General features: G+C 44.5%; 1 protein-coding gene across 1 annotated transcript; it reads left to right on the forward strand.

Annotated features, from left to right (window-relative positions):
• Positions 1 to 433: 433 nt before the first annotated feature.
• Positions 434 to 4,044, forward strand: LOC133386600 (P2Y purinoceptor 1-like). The gene has a single exon (XM_061630304.1). It carries the CDS (start codon positions 1,374 to 1,376, stop codon positions 2,541 to 2,543), a length of 1,170 nt encoding a protein of 389 aa, XP_061486288.1. The 5' UTR covers positions 434 to 1,373; the 3' UTR covers positions 2,544 to 4,044.
• Positions 4,045 to 27,359: the final 23,315 nt, after the last annotated feature.

Below are 27,359 nucleotides of genomic sequence, written 5' to 3' on the forward strand. Positions count from 1 at the left end.
GGTGAGACCAGGGATGTGGTCGTCGAGGGTCTCAGGGGGCCTTAGACCCCTTACTTTTTAAGGAGCAGAGTCCCAGCAGGATCCCTAAGACTCCTGCATCCAATGAGCCTACCAACATGAAAAGGGAGGGTGTTGGCCACTGAGAAGAGTCTTCTAACATGCTTCCTTGTCCTTTCCTGCTGATTGGAGCCAATCATTGAAAAGAGGTGAGTCAGCCAATGAGAAGACTCTTCTCGGTAGCTAACATGCTCCTCTTTCATGCTCATTGGCTCCTAGGAACATCTGTTGTGGTGGGCGAAGGCATTCACAAGGATCTCATTCTCAACCCAGCAGCAAAAAAAAAGGAGGGGGATGGGAGGGGGCGTGGCTGTGACTATCATGAAGGGACCCTGCACTTCTGAATTTGCAACTACACTACTGGGTGGGACGTGGAACGTTCTTCCTGTAGTGTCTCGCTGTGGCCACAGCCTGGGCGTTCACCAAATCAGCCACGAAGTGGAGGTCTCTTTGCTGGAGCCGTCTCCTGTTTGGATCTTATCACACGGTTTCCCTCGAGGGGTTTGTAGAACTGATGTAAACTGCGTCCAAATTCAACACAGGAGCACTTGGTGAGAATCAGTAGCAACTCTGCAAAAAAAAAAAAAAAAATCCAGGTAGTTGTCACAAACTGAGGTTCACTTCAGGAGCACGACCCTTTTTCCTCACCTGCGGTGCCCCCTGCCCATCTTCCCCGCCCCCAGCCGCCTCCCGCGCGCACTTTCACTTTCGGGCTCCTCCCGATTCCTCCTGGATCCCCGCCCCCTTCTCCTCTTCAGTCCCGTCCCGTCTCATCTCCCCTCCGCCGAGGCCCCGACGCTCTGCAGATCCCGCTGCGCTCCCGGAGCATTGCGCCCATCCACCGGGCTCTTGCCGCGCTGGAAACTCGACCCGCAGCCGCCTAGACGGCGAACAGCACGTCGGAAGGGACGCGACGGGCCTTTGCGTTCCGGCCGAGGGCGGCGAGACAAATCTCCGGGGAGTCGGAGGTTGGACTGGCAGCGGGATCTGTCCTGCACCCCTTTCCTTTCCCCTCTTCCCGTTTGCAATAGTCCCATGGAGGAAAAGAACGGGGCACCTCTTCCTCCCCTGCACCAGCCATTCCCCCTCCCTCCCTCTGTGGAGTCCCCCCCAGCCTCCTCCCTCTGTGCTATGAAGCCTTCTTGCTGTTCCTTCCTCTCCGAATTCTCCTTGGTGCCCATCACCTACTCTGCCTCTCAATCCCCGCATCTCCTCTCTGCAGGGCTGCTCTGAGGTCCCTCCACAGTGCCTCTGCTGTCCACCAAGGCCGTCTCCTGTGTCGCATCTCCACTTGGGAATTCATCGATCCCTTGTGCATGGAGATTCTCTCTGGTGCTGGTTTCCCTTTCCCTGATTTCCTCCCAGCAGGATCCCCTGCCTTCGGTCCTCTCCCTGGTTCCGTCATGGACACGAAGGAAGGAGATAACGGGCTGGCCAACGCCAGCCTCGCCACCGCCCTGGACATCGAGCTCCTGTGCCCCGTGAACACGGATTTCACCCAGTGGTTCCTGCCCTCGTTTTACTTGGTGGTGTCTCTGCTGGGGCTTTTGGGGAATGGGCTGGGCCTGTGGAACGTGTGCGCGAGCTCTCGGAGGAGCAGCTGGAACACCCTCAGTGTGCTGGTCTGCAACTTAGGGGTGGCCGACTTGCTCTATGTGATCACGCTGCCCTTTCTGGTGTCCTACTACCTCCAGGGCCGCCTGTGGGTCTTTGGCCGAGGCTGGTGCAGGCTGACCCGGGTGCTCTTCCACCTGAATCTTTACGCCAGCATTGGCTTCCTGACCTGCGTCAGCGTCCATCGCTACCTGAGAATTGTCTACCCACTGAGGATGCTGGGTAGGTGCCAGACGCTGGCTCCTTCTGTCTCGCTCAGTGCCTTGGTCTGGGCCTGGGTCATCATCCAGCTGTCTCCCGATTTCGCCTTCAGCAAAATGGACCACACAGGCATGAGGTGTCATGACACGACAGGGCACGAGAACTTGGGAACTTACCAGCCCTACATCCTAGCCATAACGATAACTGGCTTTGTCATCCCTTTTCTCATAATTACTGGATGCTACTGCCATGTGGTGGTGGTCCTCCGGAGGAATAGAAATGTGGACCCCACCCTCAAGCGTAGGAGCATAAAACTGGTGGTTCTGGTGATGGTGCTTTTCTCTGTCTGCTTCCTCCCCTATCATATCTTCAGGAACCTTAACTTGTTGTCCCGAAGGTGGCAGCTCCAAGGATCTTGCACTCAGACACTAAGGAACATCTATGTCTCTTACCAAGTGACGCGAGGCTTGGCCAGCCTCAACAGTGCCATGAACCCCCTGCTGTACCTGATAGCCAGCGAGGACCTTGTCATGCGGATCAGGGCTTTTTGTCAAAGGATAGGACAGGCACTGGGGTTTCTTTGGCAAGGTCAAAACCAGCAGCATTTGGACCAAAATAAATTAAGCATTATGCTCAATGAAGAATGTGAAGAGGTGTCTAATGATCTCTGAGTTGGTTACAAAAGAAAAGGAAGACAAAGAAATGGCATGTCCAAAATGCCTATGTGGGCTTCTCTCCTTTGCAATATCCATTTCTCTTTAGGCAGAGTAGTTTTTAAGAGAGCTAAAAGTGGTCTGTCACAGAGGCATTGTTGCCTGTGGTTTCTGCACACATTTCTTTTATGCCACTGTTGTCTCTGGTGAAATAGATCTAGCAGATCTCTGAAGCACTTCAAAACTGGGAAAAAGCTATGTTCAGAGACAAAAGTGCAATGAATGTGGCACTCGTCCATTACCAGAAGGGAAGGGGTTATCAAAAAGTATACAATGCACAGCCAGGTTTTATCGTACTGTACCTCTAGTATTCACCTGTACTGTTATTCATTTACTCAGTTTGGTAGTCCTATACCTGTTTATTCATTATTTGTCTAATCACCATGACTGCAGTCTGATGCAATTGACAGTAATGGGATTTAAACAACCTAACACACAGGATTGCAAACAACTATAGCGTTTGCATGTAGGACCCCTTTGTGGGGGGAAAAGAATCATAGCAGGAAAGATATGAGGATGCCTTTATCATAGATACACCCTTCAATTATCTGAAAATTTCCTTTTCTCCTTACTGGAGATAGGATGCCAAGGCCATTCAATATGGCAGTCAGTATAGGTTCAGGACTTGCAACAGTTTGTTGGTACTTTTCTCCTCCCATTAAATGATTAATATTATAAACATTTGGGAAGACAAGGGCTATGCAAATATATATATGAGGACTAGAAACATGTGGATTTATTTTTGGAAGGGCTCTTTTATGGTATTATAAAATCAAAATGGGCAGACAGTATACTCTGAAGTAAATCCTGAAGTGATTACATCAGTTAGGCTGCAATCCTATACATGCTTACCTGGGAGTAAGTCCTACTGAACTCAGTGGGACTTAATTCTGAGCAGACATGCATGCCTTCCACTGTCAGTGTTGTTTAATGCATGAAAATGACATTTTGACACAGTATTACGTTGACATTGATACCAACAGCAAAATATAGCTGTATGGAGGTTATTTACTCATTTATACAAATTCCTTTGGTTAAGGGTTTAAAATGGGGAATTAAATATTTTTGAAATGGTTATGGACACAATAGAAATGTTGCATTTGTTTGATTTTCAGGTTGTCTGTGGGTGTTTGGAAGATCTCCTGTCAGTTCATATAGAAATAATTTAACTAGGGACCTCCCTGGCTCAAGTCACTGAGCTCTTCAGCTATGTCACCACAGCTGAAGTGCCATTAGCCTTTATTATGCAGAGCGAACCTCATAGCCATCATCATCCAAAAAGAGGGATGGGAATCTGTGGCTCTCCTGGTGTTGCTGGACTCCAACTCCCATCAGCCTCAGCCAGTGGTGAATGGTCAGTCAGGGATGATGGAAGTTGCAGTCCAACAACCGCTGGAGAGCCACAGATTCCCCGTTCTTTTTTTTTTTTCAATAATTTTTATTCAAATTTTCATAAAACATACAAGACAAAATCATAAAACATTCAAAGACAAAAAACAAAATCAAAAATAGTTAAACAAAAAAATAAAAATAAAAATAAAAATAGAAATAAAAAATAAAGAGTAAAATATTGACTTCCCATTTGTCAAAGATCAGATCAGTTATAAGTCTATAATATATAACAATCCTGTCTCTTAAGTCATATTATAAAATCACTTTCCTCCAATAGTTATCTTACTTAATCATCAAATCTCATAAACATTACTTTATTCTTTCCACAAAAAGTCAAAGAGAGGTTTCAATTCTTTAAGAAATATATCTATCAATTTTTTTTTTCCAGATAAGCATATCGATTAATCCATCTCATTACTAATTATGATAATCTTATTGTCATAACCATAGTCAAAATAAACATTTCAATTAATCCATCACATCAGAATCTGTTAGGTTCAGTAATTTCAGTAGCCATTGTTCTATTATCCCTATTAGTTCCATTTTCCATCTTCCATCTTCAGAAGTCTTGTTAAGTCCAGTAATTTCAGTATCCAATCTTCCATTATCAGTATTCCATAATAATCTTGCTGTCAAAGCCATAGTCATATAGTAAGAGTCTGATGGGAATTACCTCTATCCCAAATATTTTCTTGCCATCCATTCTGAATAGGTTGCTGAAATACTGCTGTAAAATCATATCTCTGTTCTTTTTTTCAAAATACACTGGGTCATCTCTTGAAAGTTTTTCCATTGTCACATGGCTGCAGTTAATTCCATAGATTTTCTCTATATTAGGCTCCATCACATCATTCCAGTCCAGAAGATTATCCATGCCATTGATAACTTTATCTCTAGAATCTTCATTAATTTCTTCAGAGATAACATTGAGTTCCAAACAATAGATTTTATTTCTAAAGTCCATAGACTCCAAATCTTTTTCCTGTTCCACGTTTGTTCCAATCTCCGGGGTCTCCTCTCTCACAGGGACCCCTGTTCCAGTCTCCAGGGTCTCCTCTCTCACAGGGACCCCTGTTCCAGTCTCCAGGGTCTCCTCTCTCACAAGGACCCCTATGTCTTTAATCTCCTGTGTCTCCAAACAATAGATTTTATTTCTAAAGTCCATAGACTCCAAATCTTTTTCCTGTTCCACGTTTGTTCCAATCTCCGGGGTCTCCTCTCTCACAGGGACCCCTTCCAGGGTCACCTCTCTCACAGGGACCCCTATATCTTTAATCTCCTGCGTCATTTTACTCAATTCAATTTTCAGCTCCTTACAACCCTGTCGCAGGTTTTGTTTCGTTATCTCAATCTCATCCATTATTTTCTGAAACATAGTTATTTCCAGATTCTCAGCCACTTTCTTAATTGCCATTTTAAAAGAAAAATATAGGAAAACCACTTCTTATTTCAGCAACAATTGGGTTAATACTCCAAACTTGGTGACATCACAGTATAAACAGAGCAGACAGCCTTATCTCTCCATAGTTAAGTAAACAAAATGCAGTTCCCAGGATCGAAACAATTAATGGCAGTCGTCAGGAAACAGATTCGTCAAAATAAAATAGACCAAAAAGAGAGTAGTCTCAGACAATATAATATTCTATAAAAATCTGGAATAGAAATCCCTCTTCTGTGTATATCTTTAGAATGCAAATCCAGGACAGCTTTTTGCAACAAAAACAGAGATAAGCTATTAATTAGTGCGTAGCAGAGAGAAGTTATGGCTCCCCAGTGAGATGTCAAAAACCGATCAATCTGGCAAATCTCTTTTAAACAGCAACAATTTAAGTCAAGTAAAAGAAAAATATAGAAAGAAGGGTGCTTGCCTGTTAGTGCGTTCTCTCTTAGAAGATAAGGTGAACGTTCGCTTTATCAGATAGAGCTTGCTGTTGAAAATCCGTCCCACCTTCGTCGGCTGGACCTCGTCCCATAAATTAATGAGATCTGGTCGTCCCAACAAAAATAGGCTTTGAGGTTAATCTCTTCGTTTCTCCCTACCCGGGAGAAGTTTAATCAGTCAAAAAAAAAGAAAAAACTGACTGATATATCTGAATAAGCTTCTTTTGAGGCAGGAGCCCGTCTCAAAAGCAGGCACAGGCTAAGTCACCCTTCCCGGAAGTCACAGATTCCCCGTTCTTAATAAATCAACCATCACCACCACCAGCCATCTACTTGTGCTACACACCAGAACAACAGCTATTTACCAATTAGACTAGCCTTGTCCAACCTTTGGGTTCCCAGATGTTGCTAGACTGCAACTCCCATCAGCCCCAGCCAGCATGGCCAATGGTCAGGAATTATGGGAACTGTAGTCCAGCAACATCTGTGGCCCAAAGGTTGGACAAGGCTGAATTAGACAAACAGGGCAAAATCATTTGTATGTTGTGCAATGAAGCTAACCATTTCATCCAAGTGGATTTTGATTCCTTTAATCACAAATATTTCTTCCTTAGAAAATGCCTGTATGTCTCATGCCTTCCAGAATTAGTTTATTTAAAAGACACAATATCTATCGTTGTTTTTCTGTCTGATGTATTTGGGTTTGCCCCAGCCCTATCTGGAGATACAGGGGACTGAATTTGAGACCTGCTGCATGCAAAGCCATGGCTCTCCACTGAGCTATGGCCCACCACTGAGCTACAGCATACATGGGATTATCCCATTTTCTCTTCACAACAGTCCCGTGAGGTATATTAGGTTGAGAGAGAGACACACAGAATGGCCCAAGGTCAACCAATGCGTGCAATGTTATGAGGAATAATTTCAAAATGGATTAAGTAATGACTCCTGTTGATGTGGCTAGGAGAAGGTACAAGCCTTTGAATTGCATCCAGCTCTTCACTGGGCAGAATGGAAAGGTCATTCTGTTTCTCAGCTATTTTGGGAGAGCAAGATAGTAGACTAATGCAAACACATTTAGTCACTTTAGGCAGCCAGGGGCCTAATCACAAAACATTTAGCACTTAATAAACATTAATCAGCAGATTATACATACTCAAGAAGCCAATATTTTTATCCAACCCATCCTATTTGATATCCAACAAAGTTAAGCATTTCATTTCCTGATGTATGGTTTAAAAGCACTGTACAAGTTTCTAGTTGTAACAGTCAGGACTCAGAAGTCAGAATGGTTGCCTTGGGAGGAATCTGTCTTGCAATATTTTTTTTCTATACAAGTTCCTATAACATTTGGGGGGCTTCTTGGTTTCATGAAAATAAACATGATCAGCGTTTGTGGCACATTATTTCATGTACACTCAATGGTGTAATTGCCATAGACAAATAGCTTGCTTTCTGATGTTTTTCCTTGATTTTGATATCCAGATCAATGGCAGTTTGGCCATGCATTTCAACAGTTGCAGGGGATAAAAGTGGACATTATTTATTTATTTACTTATTACATTTATACCCCACCTTTCTTTTCATCATAGAAACCCAAGGTGGCTTACATATGGTTCCCAGGCAGTTTCCCATCCAGGCACTGAGCAGACCTGACCCTGCTTAGCTTCAGCAGGGTGCTGGCCTCATGTGCCTTCAGACCATAGCCTGGGACCATGCAAAATGCATGTGATATTGCATGTATAGTCAATTATAATTATGATGGTGCTCTTACAGCATTTGATAACAAAGATTTCAACTGTACATCTTCTCATTTGTTTGTAAAACATGGAATAAGGAGGTTGTTAATCTCTTGGAAGGACCAAGATTGGATCTCCTGTCACACCATAAAGTCTGTATCCTGTTTTAGCAGAGGTGAGGTTGTGATCATCTACACACTTCAATGAAAAACAGCACTACTCTACTCTGATTGATTTAAAGCCCAAACTGTGGTTGGATTCCCCAGCTGCTGGGTTTGGTCCAGAAGGCTACAATTCTATTCACACTAACCTGGGAGTAAGCCCCGTTGAACTCAATAGGGTTTACTTCTCAAGAGGATTGCATAGTTAAGCCCTTTTCAAGCTTGAAGTGATCAAGCTTGGTGAAAGGGGCTGCAGGGTTGTACATTTAGCCACTCCCTCAAGTTGCATGGATCCTCCCCCCATTGTCCCTGTGCTGGGGTGTAACTTCTCCCCCAGGGAATTTTCTCTGTGCATTGGAGGTTCCCCATCCAATGCAGAGTTCTGGGAGATCAGGGTTCTAAATTACACAAGGAACCCACACACATAAAGCAGCCTCCCTGCTTCACAAGTAAAGCTGCAACATGCCAATGACAGGTTGGAGGAACTATGTGACTTTGGGGGTAGGGCTCAGTGTGTGAACACACACAGGCCCCTTTCACCACGCTTGCCCTCTTCGTGACAGTAATACCCAAAGAGGGCTTTATCTTAGTTTACTACCTGTTGAAATTGTTAAAACATACGTCAAATCGTAACTAACTAGTCTGATTCAGTGGAACCTAAACTGAGCTAAACTTAGTCCAAATCCTTGTGTTTTTGGAAGGAATGTGGATTGTTATTATTATTTTATGTATTGCCTTTTACATATGTTAGGTGTTGAACGCCTTCCCTACCATGCCACTTTCCTGGCCAAAATCCACCCTCTCCAGCTGCTGTTTTGCCCTGAACCAAAAAAAAAAAAAGGGTGGGAGAGGGATACCAATCAGATCTCCTGCATAAGGTAGAGTTTGGCTGTTAGGTTAACTGGAGTTCTGCTGTTTTCCTTCAAGTGGAAATGCATAGGATAGGAAAACACACATAATCTGATCTGATAAATCAGTAATAGTGCCAGTTCAGCAATTTGGGCAGCCGATGGGGACAAATCCAGACCCACTGCTTCTCCTTTCACTCAACTGATCAATACTATTTCCACTTTTTTGACAAGGGCTACATAGTAGCTTGAGGTAATGAAAATGGTGCTGTCCAGATGCTGTGGACTACAACTTCCATCATCGCTGACCATTGATTATACTGGCTGAGGCCAATGGAAGTTGTAGTCCAAAACAGGTATAGATATTGGTTATCCCTGCCATAGCTCTTAGACCATTGTATGTCAAAGGTTCCCAGGTATAACTGGCATGTCCATTTAAACAGGTCAGATAGCAGGTGCCTGTGATTCTGCAGGGTCACTACTAGTCAAAGAACATACCAGCCTTGTCCTGGTATAGGACAGTTTCCTGTGTCATGTCTATTCCACCCTTAGTAACATACAAAGCATCATACAGAAAGCCATCCCACTCTTAGTGACTTTTACTAGGAATATAGGAAGTTGCCTTATATTGAGTCTGACCACTAGGCAGTCTTGCTCAGTACTGACTACACTGACTGGCAACAGTGCTCCAGAGTTTCCAACAGGTCTCTCCCAGCCCTACCGAAGATGCCGGGGATTGAATCTGGGAGCTACTGTATGCAAGGCAGATGTTCTACCACTGAACTACGGCCCTTCTGTATGGACAATACCAGCATCTTCCTGTTAATATGGAAAAACAAACACTATTCCTGATGACATATTTGCTAGTCTCTATTTCCTTTATTTAACTACTTGCCTTATTTTAGACTCCAGTCAGGGCTTCTGTTCTATGAAGGCCAAAATCTATTGCTATGAAAATGTCTGAAAAAGGACTTTCAGCGGACAAAGTCAGTAACTAACTTCAGTGCGGATCACTTCAAAAAACTCATATTTGTTGTGTAAGGAAGCAAAACTTGCAACATTCAATGCTTAGGTTCATCTTTATTTGACTTATTCACCTCAGACAACCTATGAAAGCATCCAGAAGTTGCAAAGATGGTTTATTTCACCAACTGAAGGTCTGAAGAGGCTTTCATGTAGGGTTACCATCATTTTGTCATTTCAAAAAGAGTACATTTGGCTTCAATAAGTGAAAAGTAACAGTATGCTGTTGCACCATCTCAAAAAGAGTACATGTACTCTTAAAAGAGTACGGTTGGTAACCCTACTTCCATGATAAAAGCTAGCTGGACTTATAAAACTTGCCAAACTAATTAAAAAAAAACCATTGGAAATAGGACGAAGATTTATCGCATCAAGCTGTGACTGTGCACACTGCAGACTTTTCTTTGACGTACACAAAAGAAACCAGGCCCCTTTATTCATAATGATAGCAACCAAATAAACATTTACAGCTTTTGGTGACAGGTTATTTTGATTTGTTTTAAATGTGCATGAATGCAAGCCAGCTGGCCTGAGTCTGGCAGAACAGCCACAGGGCTCCTTCTCAGCCTATAAACACAAAGAAGAGATGGATTCATACTCAGTTACCTGTCCAAACTACAAGAGGTAAAATTAAAAACAGAAGAGCCCTAATGGCTCAGAGCAAGGGCTTTTCTCAGCCTTCCCCCAAGCTGGGCTCTTCCAGGGAAAATATGTCAGCTTCGTTTTCCCTTAGTTTCCCATTTTTCCCATCTTAAATGCAGTTCTTCACATGTTCACTTCAGTGTGTAATTATATGTGTGTGTTTAAAAGCTCATGAAAATTTATCAGCATTTTAGAGTGATTTTCTCCTAATATGCACATTTTTCATGCCATTTTGCCTAATGTACACATTTTTGCAAAACAATTTCCCCTAATATAATGCACTTCTGTATGTCATTTTTACTAATATATGATTTTTATGTACACTTTACCCAAGAACATGCATTACACAGCTGAAGAACTACACTGCAAAATGGGGAGTACAAATTTTGAAGGATGGCCGTGTTTCCGTTTGCGCCTCCTTTTGGAAAGTGTGAATTAGGCAAGTTTGCCTTTAAATGTGAACTGAATTGAATTTCTCTCCCATCCCTACTCCTAAGTCATCTGGGGCTTTTTAGGTAAATACCAGCACCTGAAATTTAGCCTGGAAGTATACAGGTAGCCCATTCATTTGTCCTCTTCTGGACTCAACCATCCATATGGGCAGTCAGAGGGAGAGATGAGTAGAGGCTGCAGTTCCGTTTCCTTGCTCTTGTTACTGTTTATTCACTCAGAGCTGACACACAGATGGGTAACTACATCAAGGAGGAGGTGCGGACCCAGAGAGATCCATGGATTGGGAGCTGGGCCCCTGCTGAGGCATGGGCCTTGGTAAGTGCCTGACAATGACAACCTCCACTGCTGTCCTTGGGTGTAATAGTTTGGTATCTTGCTCCATTAGAAGAGTTGTCCTAGGGCACTTCCTGGTTGTTGCTATTTTCAGATGGGATTCAGTCACATACTGGCAATTTCAGGTTGTGCAAATAAATAATTGGCTAGGAGGTCTTGTGCAACAAGCTCACTTCCCTAAAAGATCTGACATTTTTGCTATAATGAAAGTAACAGAAAAATGCACTGGAAAGTGTTGGATAACACTTGCTTTGATGCACTATCATCTGATCTCCCTGCATACAAAGCAGATAAATTCTCAATACACCGGTTGTCTGGAAGCACCCTGAATCTATCTTTATTTATTTATTTATTACATTTATATACCGCCCCATAGCCGAAGCTCTCTGGGCAGTTTACAGAACAACCTTGTTCTCAGACAGTCAAGTAATTCCATGTAAAAGGAGGTAACACAATTTGCACCCATTTTCATGTCATTTCAATGAACACTGGAAAAAGGTCCTCAGTAACGAAGTATTTCAGGACATGTTTCATTTCAGACAGCTTGAACTTTGAAGATCAGGCATTCTGTGACCATTTCTGTGGCTTCCTCTGCCAAATTTGACTTAATTAGAAACACCTGACACGCTTTAGACATTGTAAGAGATCAGCTGGAGCTGTAATATACTCTTTCTTGTTTTGTGCATCAAAAATGATGTTTACTATTGTCTCCAAGACAGCTAGGGACATTTTGGTCCAAGAATATAACGCCCAAAAGACATAAAAGTACATATTTTAGGGGGGAAATATGGAGGGCAGGAGTGGGGAGGGGGAGAGTTAATATGATGTTTTGTGGGGGTTGGATACAAGACACTTGCATATGTTTAAGTTCCTGCTCCAATGAGCCATGAAACTTACTGGGTGGCCTTGAGCAAAATCATAAAATAGATTAATATTCTGCAAATTAGATTTAGATTTATGTAGCAAGAAGGCAAAGGCCATAGGAACAGAGTAAACAAAGTAGATGACACAGCAACAAAAGGGTACAAGTAAAATAGATTTGTATATGTGAAACCCTTATGCTAGTAGGAGGCATCCATAAGCTATTTGCAAAGTTTTGATATCCTCACAGTAAAAATAATAATACAGAAAATCTTATTAAAATGCAGTTATCTTTGGACCACAGAGTTATGCATAATCATGTATATGCTGCTGAGGGAAGAAATATTCTGAATTGCAGCCATTCAGGAAGCGCTATAACCGCATGCAAGCTAGCCTGGGACCAGAGGAAGCCGTCAGGCTGTTTGTCTACTGAGCCCAGACTTCTTTAGCTGGGTGCCAACCAGATGTTGTTGGACTACAACTCCCATCAGCCCTGCCCAGCAAGGCCAATGGTCAGGGATGATGGGAGTTGTAGTCCAACAACATGGAGCCATAGGTTAGCCTCCTGTGCTCTATTTGCATACTGGTGGGAGCCATGGAAATTGTGTTGGGAAGCAGTAAGCTGCCTGTTTTCTCCTATGCATGCTTATTCTGAGTTCAAGAGGGCTTATTTCCCAGTAAGTTTCTTTTGGGATTCCTGCAACCTAAGTGTTAGTTCTAACCTTTGATTAATAAGATTGCATTTGGGGCATTTAAGATGTAGCTCAGCTTCCTAGAAACAAATCTGCCAGAGGAAAGCACCTCCTGAAAAACTAAAAAACTAAATTGCCTATTGGAAATATTAGAAAGGGAGGAATGGAGAAGACTCCCATGACCCCGGTAGTGGCCGCAGAAGTCACAGAGTTACTGAAAGCAGAAGGCTCAAAGGACCACTAGGCTGAGAAGTGGATCACTCTTCAGGGAAGGTTCAGCAAGCTGACAATTGATTTTCTTGAGAGCTAACAGTGGAAGTTGCAGAATCTATTTGCAGAGAGAAGATGAAAGTACACGATAGTTCAAGTGGAACTGTCTCTACTGAACAAGTATAGCTGAACAAGCTGAACTCTTGATCCTGCAGTGGTTACAAGGCTCAGGATTGCACTTCCATGTTGGCTGACTTTCTTCTTGGAGGGTAAGAGCATGTAGGGTGCTGAGTACCACCTGGATCATTGCAGCTACTTACTTGCAAGAAGCACGGCAGTCTCTGGGACACCTGTGGGGTAAGGCATCAGGTCCTTCGCTGTTAACAGAACATTAAGGTTGGGGGTAGACATTTAGAGTATCACCTATTCAGTACATGGAAAAGCATCCCCAACAGATAGCTGTCTAGCCTTTGCTTGAATACCTCTGGCAAGGGAGAATCCACCCCACCTTGGTAACTGGTTTCAAGGAATTTCTCCTAATGTTAAACCAAAATCTACTCTCCTGCAACATAAGCCCATTACTATTTTGGCATTAATTTGCAAAAAATAAAAAAAAACTAAATATTTTCTCAAAGTACACATGTCTGAAGCATTTTACCCTACAGCACTCCTTTGTCTACCTATTTTGGTACATTTTTTGAGCTCAGAATTGCATCTCAAAATGTGGAGATGGAATTCCCTCCCCTTAAATATTAGACAGGTGCTATCTCTGTTATCTTTTTGGTGCCTACTGAAGACCTTCCTCTGTCAACAAGCCTTTTAAGTAGAGACCTTATCCCAGTCTGCATCTGTGTTGGAATTGCTTTTTAATATGTTTTTAAAGCTTTTTTTAAAAGGTGTTTTGAAGCTTTTTTAAAAAGTGTTTTAAAAGATGTTTTGTTTTAATATGTTTTTAAAAATGTTTTGTTTTAATATATTTTAAAGTCTGTTTTTATGATGTTTTAGAGTGTTTAGTGCTTTTGTTTGCCACCCTGGGCTCCTACTGGGAGGGATTGTGGGATATAAATCTAATAAATAAATAAATCTCAAAATGTGGAGATGAGCAAAACCTGAAGGATAGCTGTGTTCCAATCTGCACATTAGTCTGAGAGGTGCAGGTCAGATCACTTTATGTCGGCATATGCAAAGATCAAATTTCTCCACCCCAGCCAGCATGGCAAATGGGCAGAGATGATTTTTGATTGTCATCCAAAATATCTAGAGGGCACCAGCTTGGGGAAAGCTTGGCTTAATATGTTGAAGCAAATGGGCACAGTGGCTAGAGTGCTGGACTAGAATCTTGGAGACTACACTTCAAATCCCCACTCAGCCATGAAGCTCACTGGGTGACCTTGCGCTAGTCATTGCCTCTCAGCCTAACCTACCTCACAGGGTTGTTGTGAAGATAAAATGGAGAGGGGAAGAAACATGTACACCACCTTGAGCTCCTTGGAGGAATGGCAGAATATAAATGCAATAAAATAAATAAATACATGCACTGTTGGTATTATAGACACCTGCTGTGTGAGTTGCTTGGCAAGTCATCCAGTCAAATAGACTCCCAAGTTTTTGGGACGGTGGAGGGGGCAGAAGTGGCTCACCTGGTGGGGCAGAGGCATGATGCAGGCTTCCTGGCTATGGGCTCAGTGGCGTTTACTGAGAGGAGTCAAGGCAGTGGGGAGGGCGGTGCGGTGTGGGTGTGTTGGTAGAGCCAATCTGGTGCCCAGGCAAGTGGAAAAAAACCACTGCCATTTATGAACTTGACTCTTGGGTGGTCAACGACTTACATATACAACAAGGATGAGCAACCTGTGGCCCTCCAGATATTGTTGGACATGGACTCCAGCTCCCATCAGTCCCAGCTAGTCTGGCCAATGGCCAGGGATAATAACTGGAGTCCACCAACATCTAGAGAGTCATAGGATCCCTGTCCCTAATAATAAATAATAATAAATTTAATTTCTGTGTCGCCTATCTGGCCAAAGGCCACTCTAGGCGACGTACAAAACAGTTAAAACACAATGAGATAAAATACAATAATACAATAAAAAACAGTATGAGAATAATACAGCAGCAACAATATTAAAACAGGGTAGGAGGCATTTCAGTCACAGTAATTAACCCTCCCCGGAGATCCCAAAGGCCTGTTGAAAGAGCCAGGTCTTTAAGGCTTTACGAAATACATTTAGGGAAGAGGCGTGCCGGAGATCTTGTGGGAGGGAGTTCCAGAGAGTGGGGGCCGCCACTGAGAATGCCCTCTCTCTTGTACCCGCCAATCTAGCTGTTTTTGTCGGCGGGATTGAGAGAAGGCCTTGAGTGGCTGATCTTGTCAGGCGGCATAATTGGTGGCATTGAAGGTAAACTGGGCCGAGACCATATAGGGATTTAAAGGTTAATACCAACACCTTGAATTGGGCCCGGAAAACAACTGGAAGCCAGTGCAGATCGAACAACACTGGTGTGATGTGATCCCGGCGGCGACTATTCGTAAGTAGTCGAGCCGCCGCATTTTGTATAAGTTGTAATTTCCGGACCGTTTTCAAGGGTAACCCTGTTGATGGTGGCGGTTCTTGCGTGACACAGCATACGTTACTTTGGAGTTAAGTTGAGCAAGAAACTTCTCAGATGCATTAGATCAGGTTAAGAGTCTTTATTAAGACATTAGGGCCAACAGGTTTAAGAGTAAATACATGTAGAGTTTCTTCAGTCACCCCCCCTTCTGGGGATAAACATAGAAGACAACCTCTCAGTTCAGAGGCAATATACAGAAGAACACAACTTACAGACTCTGTTAGAACTTTCCCAGTTGCTATCTCATGTTACCATGACAACGGCTGGCCTTGAAGTGTCTGCTCTCAAGCCAGCAAAGACATAACAGTGTTACTTCTCCAACCTTGCAGGCTTTATGGAAAACTACTAGAGACAGTAATGCCTATGGGTCACAGCCCAACATATCCCCCTTTTTCCATTAAGACTGCAATACTTTCCATTGCATCTATAACTTTTCCATTTCAGCAATACATTTCTACAATACAAAGGTAATACATTTCAATACATTGCATCATACAGATCCATATTACATCTCAGTACATTGCAGTACATTTCAGAACATCTCTGTACATTTAGCTAGAACTTTATTCAATCAAATTTCGGTTGTACACAAGTCAAATATAGTGTCTCTGGATCCATTTCAACCAGTTTGTGCATACCTGGGCTGGTAATTACCCCCACAGTAAATCTTTCAGGCGGTTTCCCTATGTTTGATCGTGTAGAATGTCTCAATGGCACTAGGGCTTCTGCTCTCTCTGCCCCCCCATTTGTGCTTATGCTTGGCACAGCGTGCCCAGGATCCTCCATTTCCTCAGCCTTGCGTTTCTTCGATCTTCGTTTCCCACAAATGAGCTCATTTAAAGCATCCCTGAGAGGAATTTGTGTGCCTTCCACTTTTATGTCAAGATCTGGTTTAAATGTTTGCGCTTGTGTGTCATCTGACCCTGTAAGAATGACTGTTTCCCTTTGATCCCAAGGCTTCTCTGCAACTTTAATGCTTCTGCTCAGGATTAATTGCTGTGTTTCTGGACACCAAACTCTGAAATATGCATTCTCTTGTGCTCTAGGTGCACGTTTGCCACGTCTCTTACCCTGTGGCTTGTAAACTCGGCTGCGATGCACTCTTTCAAGCATCAGCCTGACTGCATTACATGAATACTGTGGCTGTGTGCTTTTAACAGCTGTCTTCTTACAGCTCTGACCGTCATTCTCTTTCCGCCTCATTAAACTCAAGGCATCAGCACACTTCACACCTATGGTCATTTTAAACTGCCCCTGTGTCATGAATCCCTGGCAGACAACTTTGTCTCTTCTCTGCACAAAACATTTTCCTCTTTCAAACAATATTGAAAATTGACAACTCACCAGTTTTCTGACTGACAGTACGTTATGAGCCAATTCTGGTACAAATAAACATTCTGACAGTATTCCAAGCTTATCAAATCTCACCAGTCCTCGAGCCTCCACCCTCTTCTGCGATCCATCCGCAAGTAAAACAAAGTCCTGCACGTCTTCTGAAGTGTAAAACAAACTCCTGTCTTTGATTAATATATGGCTTGTACCGCTGTCAAGAATCCAGTTAGCAGGTCCTAAATCTTGAGACTTCTGTTTACAAACAAAGTTCACACTTCCCTGTTTCCAGCCTCCGTCCCTGGAGTTTCGCTTGACTGCACAGTCTCTCTGAAGATGCCCACGAGCCCCACAGGCATAACAAGATTTCAGCCGCTGCTGCTCCAGCTTGTTTTCTTGTCTGCAGCTGCTTTCTTCTTTTAGCTTGGCTCTTTGCTTTTCCTCAGCACTTTTCGCCTCTTGTCTCCGCTGCCATTCCTGGGACAGTTTTTCCTCAATAAACGCAATGTTCAGACCTCCGTCAGGCATGGCTTCGAAAGCCATGACCATATTATTCCAAGTCCCATCGAGTGAAGCCAGGATCAAATAGGTCTTCTGAAGGTCAGAGTGTTCCATGCCTCGATCCTGCAACTCAGCAAATAGGCGCCTGAATTCCGTGAGATGCTCACTCATTTCGCACTCACCCGTGAAGCGCATCTGGTACAGCTTCCTTGCCAAACACAGTTTAGATCCCGCAGTCTGTTGCACATGTAGGGCCTCCAACACGTCCCACATCTGTTTGGCGTTTGTAACATCTCTCACGTGTAACAGTTGAGAGTCTGATAGAGCCAGAAGTGTAAAAGCTTGCGCCTTCTGATCTCTACGCGTCCAGGCCGCGGTCAGTACCGCCGGAGGGGGTCCATCTATAATGTCCCATAAATCCTCTTTTATCAGCAAAGCCCGCATCCTCGGCTTCCAGCTGGCATAATTCTTTCCTGTTAATCTTTCCATTGCCAAGCCTCCCCCAGACAGGTTTACAGCCATGTTGCTCACCTCTGTCTGGTACAATCGATCAAGCTGCCCTCTGGAACTCTGTCTGCCGTTCAGACCAGCAACTTACTCTTGTGTAACACGCTGTGGATCTGGGCCCATAACCCTGTTGATGGTGGCGGTTCTTGCGTGACACAGCATACGTTACTTTGGAGTTAAGTTGAGCAAGAAACTTCTCAGATGCATTAGATCAGGTTAAGAGTCTTTATTAAGACATTAGGGCCAACAGGCTTAAGAGTAAATACATGTAGAGTTTCTTCAGTCACCCCCCCTTCTGGGGATAAACATAGAAGACAACCTCTCAGTTCAGAGGCAATATACAGAAGAACACAACTTACAGACTCTGTTAGAACTTTCCCAGTTGCTATCTCATGTTACCATGACAACGGCTGGCCTTGAAGTGTCTGCTCTCAAGCCAGCAAAGACATAACAGTGTTACTTCTCCAACCTTGCAGGCTTTATGGAAAACTACTAGAGACAGTAATGCCTATGGGTCACAGCCCAACAAACCCCACGTACAGCGCATTACAGTAGTCCAAATGAGAGGTGACCAGGGCGTGTACTACCAGGGGGAGCTGATGAGCAGGAAGGTAGGGTTGCAGCCTTCGTATGAGGTGTAGTTGATACCAGGCTGCCCGGCTCACCGCCGAAATCTGAGCCTCCATGGACAGCCTAGAGTCAAGTACAACCCCAAGGCTGCGGACCTGGTCCTTCAGGGGTAAACTCACCCCATTGAACTTCAGGTCAACATCTCCCAACCTTCTTTTGTCCCCCACAAGTAGCACCTCGGTCTTATCGGGGTTCAGCTTCCGCTTGTTCCTTCCCATCCATCCACTCACGGATTCCAGGCACTTGGACAAGGTCTCCACAGCCAACTCTGGTGAAGATTTAAACGAAAGATAGAGCTGAGTGTCATCTGCATATTGGTGACACTGCAGCCCAAATCTCCCCAGCGGCTTCATATAAATATTAAATAGCATGGGAGAGAGGATAGAGCCCTGTGGCACACCACAATTGAGAGGCCAAGGGTCTGAAACCTCCTCCCCCAATGCTACTTGTTGGTACCTATCGGAGAGAAAGGAACGGAACCACTGTAATACAGTGCCTCCAATTCCCAATCCCTCCAGGCGATGTAAAAGGATACCGTGGTCGACAGTATCAAAAGCTGCTGAGAGATTGAGGAGGACAAGAAAGGTGAATTCTCCCCTATCTAATGCCCTCCTCAAATCATCTACCAGAGCAACCAAGGCTGTTTCAGTTCCGTGACCAGTCCTGAAACCCGATTGGTATGGATCCAAGTAATCCGTTTCATCCAAGTGTGTTGACAACTGGTTGGCCACCACTCGCTCAATGACCTTGCCCAAAAATGGTAGGTTCGAAATTGGGCGGAAGTTATTGAAAACTTGGGGATCCAAGGAGGGCTTCTTCAGGATGGGCTTTACAATTGCCTCTTTGAAGGCTGATGGCATCACACCCTCTTTCAAGGAAGCATTTACCACCGCCTTGATCCCCTCGCCCAATTTCTCTCTGCAGCTCATAAGGAGCCACGATGGGCAAGGATCAGTTAGACAAGTGGTAGGCTTCACAGATGAAAGCACCTTGTCCACATCCTCAGAAGGGAGAAGCTGAAACCAATCCCAACTTACCGGCATGCAACTGGCCAACTCTGGTTCATCCACTGTATCCACGGCGCACGGGATCGAGCTCCGTAAGTGTTCGATTTTGTCAGCGAAGTGCTTTGCTAATATATCACAGGAGGCCTTTGACTGTTCCAAGGGTTCCTGAGCAACTGGACTGACCAGGCTTTGGACCACCTGGAACAGCCTCCTGGGACAGCACTCCGCAGACGCAATAGAGGCAGCAAAGAAAGCCTTCTTTCCTGCCTTTATTGCCACTTGGTAGGCAGCTACTGCTGCTCTAACCTGTGTCCGGACATCTTCGGAGCGAGATTTCCGCCACCGGCGCTCTAGTCGTCTCACCTCCTGTCTCAAACTACGCAACCGCGGTGTATACCATGGTGCTAGTTGAGTTCTATTCAGGGGGAGAGGACGTTTCGGAGCCACCCGGTCTAATGCCCTGGTGATCCCATCATTCCACTCCTTCACCAGGGTTTCGACCAGGCGACCTTCAGCAGGTTCCAATTCCCCTAGTGCAGTCAGGAATCCATCCGGATCCATCAGGCGCCTGGGGCGGACCATTCTAATAGGTCCTTCACCCCTCTGGAGGGGGCATGGCATCGAGAAGTCCATGTTTACCAGGTAGTGATCTGACCATGACACAGGGGTGGAATGAACCACTCCCAACTTCAGACCACTTCTCTCCTCTCCCAGGACAAATACAAGGTCGAGAGCATGACCGGCTACATGGGTGGGCCCAGTATTACTAAGGTGCAGTTCCCAGGAAGCCATGGTTTCCAGGAAATCCGGAGGGGCTCCAGTGAGAGTGGCCTCGGCATGCACGTTAAAGTCACCCAGCACTAACAATTCTGGGGACAATGCCCGTACAGCTGAGACCATCTCCAGCACCTCGGCCAGGGAGTCTGCTGTGCAGCGGGGTGGGCGGTACACCAGCAGGATCCCTAAACTGCCCTTCGGGCCCAACCTCCAGTACATACAATCAACAAATTGAGTCCTATGGAGAGGAGGTCTGGCAAAAACCAAGGACTCTAGGTAGATGACTGCCACGCCCCCTCCCCGCCTTCCTACCCTCGGCTGCTGTGCATAACGGAAACCTGGTGGACACATGGCCTCAAGAATGGGAGCAGAGACCTCGTCCAACCAAGTTTCCGTAATGCATGCCAGGTCTGCCCGCCCATCCAAGATCATATCATGAATGAGTGAGGTTTTCTGAGCCACAGACCTGGCATTACATAACAGCAGTCGAAGGTCGGTAGGAACCTTGCGTCCCCCAGTTTTCGTCTGGTTCTGAGCAGACCCAGAACATGGGATGGATATAATGCATCTATCCCGTGTTCCCCTATTCCGGCATGGTCTGCCAATAGCACCCTTCCAGCGCCTGCCGCCCAAACTTCCTATAACTTGGCCCCCCACTTCCCTCCCTGGCTTGCACATGCCTCTATCCCTATCTGCCAGTCAACAGGTCACCCACCCTAACAATTTTGTCCGGAGACCCGCCTCCGTACCCAATAACAGCTGTAATTAGTTAAAATAAATTAATTTAAATTAAACTAAATCAATATAATTCCCCCACTTTCACATTCACACATTCATACACACTCACACACAACACACTCCCTTCTATTTGCCAACAGGCAGGCCTACTCCCTAAAAGCAATAAAAAATAAAAATAAAAATAATAAAATAAAAATACAAATACAATACAATAAAAATAAAATAAAATAAATAAAAAGAAAGCAGCAGCAAGAGCAGCAGGCTCTCCTTCCCTGGGTGGCAATGTTCTCCTTCTTCCTGCAGGCACTGGGTCTCCCAGGCCACCTCAGCCAGCCGGCTTATGTATCCCTCCCAAGAGGGACAGGTGATGGAAATTAGTCACAGCTGGCTGGGTACCTGGGGCCTGGTCCTGCAGGAGGCACGTCTGCCAGGCAGCAGTCCCACTGGGAAGGGTGGTGGAGGTGGTGTTCCAACAGCAGCAGCAACAGCAGGCTCTCCTTCCCTGGGTGGCGATGTTCTCCTTCTTCCTGCAGGCACTGGGTCTCTCCTAAGAGATGAAAAAGATCAATGCTTGCTTTTGCTTCAAATGAACTTTGTTCTGACTTGCTGCTACAACAGCAAATGAAGCTACTGTCAAAGCAATTTATTTCCCTTTTCTGCCTAATAGACAGGTGATATTTTGAGATATGGCAAAGGCTTTCCTGATGAGAAGGTAAGGCAGTCCTTCCTACCTCTGCATAGATTAGCAGAACAATAAATGATGTAAGACACTTTTCTGTCTCATACCACAAAAAACATAAACAAAGTTCCAGGCTCGAAAAGGACAATCTGGCTAAAGAGTCCAGTTGAAATGGCTTGAAATCTTTAAATAGTGAAGGCTTTTAAAAAAGCTGGAATGGGATAACGTTATGAGCACTCCAGTCTCTGAGTGGTAAGACGTTTCTGCCGTTCCAACAGATGACCCAGGGTTGGTTTCCTTTGAATGACATCACTGGAGGCTTAGATGACATCAAGTTCTATTTACACAGATATGCAGGCCGAGCATTTGACGAGGGTTCACAGCACTGACATAGACATGTCTGTTTGACATATACATCAAACAGACATAGCTCTCCATCAAATTTCTAGGGAAACCCCTGATGCTGTAGCACTGGAGAAGGGCCATAGCTCAGTGATGGAGCACCTGCTTTTGCATACAACAGGTGTTGGGTTCAATTACTGGCATCTCCAGATAGGGCTAGGAAAGACTCTTGCTTGAAACTCTGGAGAGCTCCTGCCAGTCAGTGCACACAGTACTGAGGCAGATGAACCAATGGTCTAACTGGGAATAAGGCAGTTTCCTATGTTTCCTGTTGTGTTTCCCCGGAGGATATCAGGTCTTTTTGTCTCATTTAGATTCATTTCTAGGTCTTCTCGACTTAGAAGACTCCACACACTTCAGTGACAGCACTTCTAACTAGGGGAGCAAGAAAGAAATACATGCCCTCTTTTGTTATATTTGAAGAAACCCTAGCTATTGAGTTCTTGTGGCAACATACTGCCCTAGCTTACAGTACAAAATGGTTTACTTAAGAGACATAGCCAAGGCTGTTTACTTAGAGTCACAGGACTGGAGGTAACCTCAACAACAATTTAGTCCAACTGCAGTATCAGCAATATAAACCAGTGGTCCTAATTAGACCTGCCAGCCCTTCTCATGTGGCCCTGTGGCCAAACCACCCCCATCTGACGTTATATATGACATCAGGTGTGGGGCAGGTAAGCACGTGGCTGAGACAAAAAGGGGTTTGCAATCACTGCTGATATTATAGACAAATAGGCCAGGTTCAATAGGCCCCCTGTGTGCTCCCTCCTCCCTTCTCTCATGTGACTGCATGCAAAACCTGTGGGTTATGTGAAACCACAGTTTCCCATTTCTGCCAAAGCCGGAATCTGTGGTTTAATCTTTAACTACAAATCAGAATATCAAACCAGGATCTCATCCTGTGCCTCACCTTAAATTTGCCTGTGATCTGGATTTGAATCCTGACCCATCAATTTAAGATCAATGTTCAGTGGGGTACAGCTTTTTAAAAATGGCTGGGGGTGTGGAGGTTATGGGAAGCAGGAAGCAACCTTCTTCCTTGCTTTCCTGGCAACCAGTCTCAAATCAGAACTACTACTGCCAAGTTTGAAGAGTCAGGGTACATTTGTTTCATTTCAACAGGCAATTGGCTTTGATTCAGAACTGTATAAGGAACACTCCTTCACTATTAACTCTCAGTAGTTATGATTTTTCTTCCTGCTGAGTGATTATACATGGATTAAAGAGAGAGCAGTTGAAATGCTCTCTCTCATTGTTCACCGTCACTGTAGAGTAAATAACAAGTGGAGGAGCCTGCAACCTCTCTCAGAACTCATTACTAAAAGAAAAGACTAAATAATCCTTTGAGTATACTATTTTCTGCTTGCTTTGATCTCTCTGGATACCATGAGAAGGGAATTCACTGCAACCTCCATCTGTGCAGTGTCTCCCATACAAACACAGAGGTCATTGACTGCAATAGCTGTATAAGAATCCAGAAGGCATTTCCCTTCAATAGCAAAAAAATCACAGCAGAAGAAACCAAAACCTACAGATAGCATAGTTTCAGAGGCATTCCAGGGGAGAACAGCTCAATTGCTTTGAAAGTGAAGTGGGTTAAAGAGAAACTTGGAACGATGTAATTGTCCTGCAGTCTGTTGTTATCTGTTAAAAATCTCTCAGCTGCTGCAGGGGGTGAAGTGGCAGGCCCTGTTCTGCATGGTGCCTTGGTGTTCACACCTGGGCATTTAGGGGCTTGTGCAGTAGACACAAGATATATTCTCTTCACTCGGATATTAAACTGCAAAGAAGGTGGGAGGGGGCTGATGTGCCAGGGCTCACAGGCAAGGAGTTGCAGTACCATGGAGAGCTCTGAGTGAGCTGCTTGCTCCAGCAAAGGTCAAGAAGCGATATACATTTTAAAGACTGCAAAAAAGGCAAATGCTATTTTAGGCTCCATTAACAGAAGTATAGTTTCCCAAATGAGTGAAGCATTCATTCCCCTCTATTCAGCATTGGTTAGGCCTCATCTTGAGTGCTGCGTCCAGTTTATTTATTTATTTATTTATGAGATTAATCTGCCACGCTGGGCGACTTACAACCAAACAGAAGTACATTCCATATAAACATAATCAGTATCCTAAAAATTAGACATTAAAAATTAAAAGCTTAAAAAGCTTAAAATTAAAAAGTTCTGGACACCACACTTTAAGAAGGATGCAGACAAACTGGAACAGGTTCAGAGGAGGCCAACAAGGATGGTCAGGGGATTGGGAAAGAACTGGGCATGTTTAGCCTTGAGAAGAGAAGACTGAGGGGAGATACGATAGCACTCTTCAAGTATTTGAAAGGTTGACACACAGAGGAGGGTCAGGATCTCTTGTCAATTGCCCCGAAGTGCAGGATGTTGAATAATGGGCTCAAGTTGCAGGAAGCCTAATTTCAACTGAACATCAGGAAAAACTTCCTAACTGTTAGAGTGGTATGACCACCTCCTAGGGGTGTGGTGGGCTCTCAACACTGGAAGCATTCAAGAGATGGCTGGACACCCACCTCTAGGGTATGCTTTAATTTGGATTCCTGTATTGAGCAGGGGTTGGACTTCATGGCCCCTTATAGACCCCTTCCAACTCTATGATTCTAAAGCATTCTTGTACCATTTAAACAGTTGTGGAGAATTTCACAGTTATGGGAACTGTAGTTTGTTAGGGTGCTGGGAACTGTAGCTCTGTTAGTTCAGCACCTTCAATAGCAGGAAAGAGGGGTAGCTCAGTGGTAGAGTATCTGCTTTGCATGCAGAAGGTCCGCAGTTCAATCTCCAGGTAGATCTGGGAGAGACTCCCTATCTGAAACTTGGGAGAGGTGCTGCCAGCCAGCATATACAATACTGACTTAAATGGACTCGGTATAAGGCAGCTTCCTGTATCTTGAATTGCAAAATGACCAGAAAAAAAGCCCTATCGTGCATTGCCTTTGTGGCTTTAACAGCAGCTCGGTCTGCAGAAATGACCAAGTGATTTTTTTTGCAGGTAAATGTCTTCATAGCCTGGTAAACAAGCTCGCAAAACTTACTAGCCTGCCACAATGATTGCTAGCCTGCTGGGGTTTGCCAGAGAAGGAATGGAGAGCTCTGGCCCTCTTGCAGCAGTCTGCCTTTCTATGTTAGGCGTGGAGCAGGACAGCCCACTTGGTTTGTTTTGGGTGATGAAGACAAATGGAGCTTTCTGTCACCCACCCACCAGCCTGTTCATTCGCATGCGTGGAATTCCAGCAATTCCTTGTCATCTATGGCTGCCAGGCTAGAGTTTAAATTCAAGGCTGCTGCTGATCAAGCTGTTATTAAAAGCACAGGGAGAGTGATCAGTTGAAAAATGTGCAGCCCTGATTATACCAGGAGTAACTGCAAATTTGAGGCATTTGTGCCAATTTTTACTTGCCTCTTATCATCTGATATGGAAATCCGTGCTGGTACAGAGTAATGCTACTTCACCAAAAACGGCATCTGTTTGAGGATCAGCAATTTTTAAAGCATACAAAGTAGCAAAATGGCTTGTAGTTTGAAAAATGTTATCAATACAATCTTCTGATTTACCTGTCTTGGTCAGTCGCTTACCTCTGTAAGGATAGAACTGGTAGGGTGGAAGGCAAGGAGGCCAATGGTAGGTGAAGCCAGAGCCAATGAGAGACCGAGTCAAATAATTATAGTTTTGCCCCCATCTTCCCAAGTGAGTTCCTCAAGGACGACACTGAGGCTAAGGCTATGTATACACCATACATTTAAAGCACATCCCCCTGCAAGAATAATGGGAACTGTAGTTTACCTCTCACAGAGCTGCACTTCCCAGCATCCTTAACAAACTACAGTTCCCAGGATTCTTTGAGGAAATGTGCTTTAGATGTATGGTGCGAACCAATGGTGGCTGGTGGCTCCATGTCAGTGGGGCAGTGGAATACACCCTGGGTTTTAGTCTGGACTGTCAAGGAGCTGTCCAAGGTTCTTGACAGTTCAGACTAAAACCCAGCTCCTTGACAGTTCAGACTAAAACCCAGGGTATATTCCACTGCCCCACTGACATGGAGCCACCAGCCACCATTGGTTCGCACCATACATCTAAAGCACATTTCCTCAAAGAATCCTGGGAACTGTAGTTTGTTAAGGATGCTGGGAAGTGCAGCTCTGTGAGAGGTAGAGTTAAGGTTCTTCAGCTGGCTAGTCTTCCTTACCTTTACCTCTGCTCTTTACCTAACTTCCTTCCATTGTAAACTGATATGCTCAGGGATCTGTCCCTTCTTCCTTTGTCTTCTTCAACTGTCCAAGGAGAGAGGAGACATCTCTGTCTTTGCTCTCTCTCCTGAGCCATAGGGCAATACCCAAGTCTGGGCATTGTGCCTCCAACTTAGTTAGTTAGAACTAGGTATACCTTTCCTATCTACTATGTATTTCTATAAATAAAGTAGCTTTTCTTATGTTACTAAGTCTTAAGAGTGATCTAAATGCAGGCTAAAAGCCTGCTACTTAGGTAAATACACACACTGGCACATATGCAGCTCAGACGCTCAGTATCTCTGCATATTTCCATAACAAGCCTGCGCTAGTTGAAAGAAGTAGGCAGATGGAACCTGACTGCAGTTGGTGGGATAGTGCCCTATTCTCCCTAATGGACCAGACTCCACCGGAAGGCAACATTTGCAGTTGCATTTTTTTAACCTTTCCTTTGATTGTATTTCATGCAACATCAGCCTCACAATGATGTATACCAGGGATCTGCATCCCCAGATGTTGCTGGACTCTGACTCTTGCCATCCCTAACTGTTGGCCATGCTGGCTGGGTGCTGGAATCCAACAACATCTGGAGGACTACAGCCCCCCCAGTACTGGCATATATAATAAACACAGAAGAAGGAGAGCTGGCATAGTTACTCCCTAGAATGAAAACAAAAACAAAACATACCATATATCACTGGGGAAAAGATTTCTGCATTTCTTTATTAGGTTTTGTGCGACTGAGCAATTCTTGCCAAACATTTCTTTAAATGCTAGGAATGGACTGCTGTCGGCATAATGCTATTACGGGAATAATGCTAGTCAAATCCTAGCTATATATCCTTAAGGACAGTTGGCCTGGGTAACTTCTGGCCAATGCAAGATATAATTCTCTTATACCAGAGTGCATGAGAGAAAAGCAGGCAATCAGATTAAAATGCAGTTTAGCATTTTCCTTTATTTCTAAGGAGACTCTAAAAATAGCTCTGTGCTAGTGCTCTGTCCATGCCGACTTGAGCTACATGCAGCTGAGATACTGGAATGGTCTGGGATAGAGACAGTGTAGAACTCCTCATAGACTGGTCTCTGCATACAGATGTACTATGGGGCAGA

Source organism: Rhineura floridana, chromosome 6, assembly GCF_030035675.1.
Source record: "Rhineura floridana isolate rRhiFlo1 chromosome 6, rRhiFlo1.hap2, whole genome shotgun sequence".
Lineage (NCBI taxonomy): Eukaryota > Metazoa > Chordata > Lepidosauria > Squamata > Rhineuridae > Rhineura > Rhineura floridana.

Coding starts and splice junctions, on each gene's coding strand:
- LOC133386600 (XM_061630304.1), top strand. CDS start 1,374: ATGGAGATTCTCTCTGGTGCTGGTTTCCCTTTCCCTGATTTCCTCCCA.